Here is a 497-nt window from a genome sequence, read left to right on the forward strand (position 1 = left end):
GTGCACAGTGAAAGACAAATATCACAATAATGTTGCCTGAAATAATCAGCACCATGAGGAACACAATAATAACCACTTCCAGAAGGCAAAAATTGATGGTCTCCAAATAGCTAATGGCCAGGAGACAGAACGGCCGGCCACTCTGGTTGCCAACCAAAGAGGAGTTCATCTTGAGCACTGCAGTGATCTCTACTTCATGCTCCTGCCTGCTGCCTGCAGCCACTCCAGGCAGCTGCTGTCATTGCGGCTGGTTCTGTGTGTGTAGCAATGTCAGAACTGGAGCTCCAGTCCCCAGGGCTGCTCCAGATGCTGCTGCTGCTGTGCATTGTCTGCAGCACAATCCCCCTTTGAATCTGGCTCTCCACTGCCGCTGGTGCACCGGGACCCAGCAGCAGTCATGTCAGCAACTTCACACACCACACGGGAGAGGGCTGATATTGAAGCCCTCCTGGGTGGGCTGCCTCGCCGAGGAAGGGATGAGGGTTGGGGGGAAGAGG

At 54.3% G+C, this 497-nt stretch overlaps 1 protein-coding gene across 1 annotated transcript in view; it reads right to left on the bottom strand.

Annotated features, from left to right (window-relative positions):
* The window catches only part of GPR21 (G protein-coupled receptor 21), a 1,712-nt gene extending 1,543 nt beyond the window's left edge, over window positions 1-169 (bottom strand). The window contains exon 1 of the mRNA XM_010138764.1: window positions 7-169. Within this exon, the coding sequence (XP_010137066.1) occupies window positions 7-169 (163 nt within the window). The remainder of the gene's footprint in view (window positions 1-6) is intronic.
* Window positions 170-497: the final 328 nt, after the last annotated feature.

This window comes from Buceros rhinoceros, unplaced genomic scaffold (assembly GCF_000710305.1).
Source record: "Buceros rhinoceros silvestris isolate BGI_N320 unplaced genomic scaffold, ASM71030v1 scaffold3316, whole genome shotgun sequence".
NCBI classification, from domain to species: Eukaryota; Metazoa; Chordata; class Aves; order Bucerotiformes; family Bucerotidae; genus Buceros; species Buceros rhinoceros.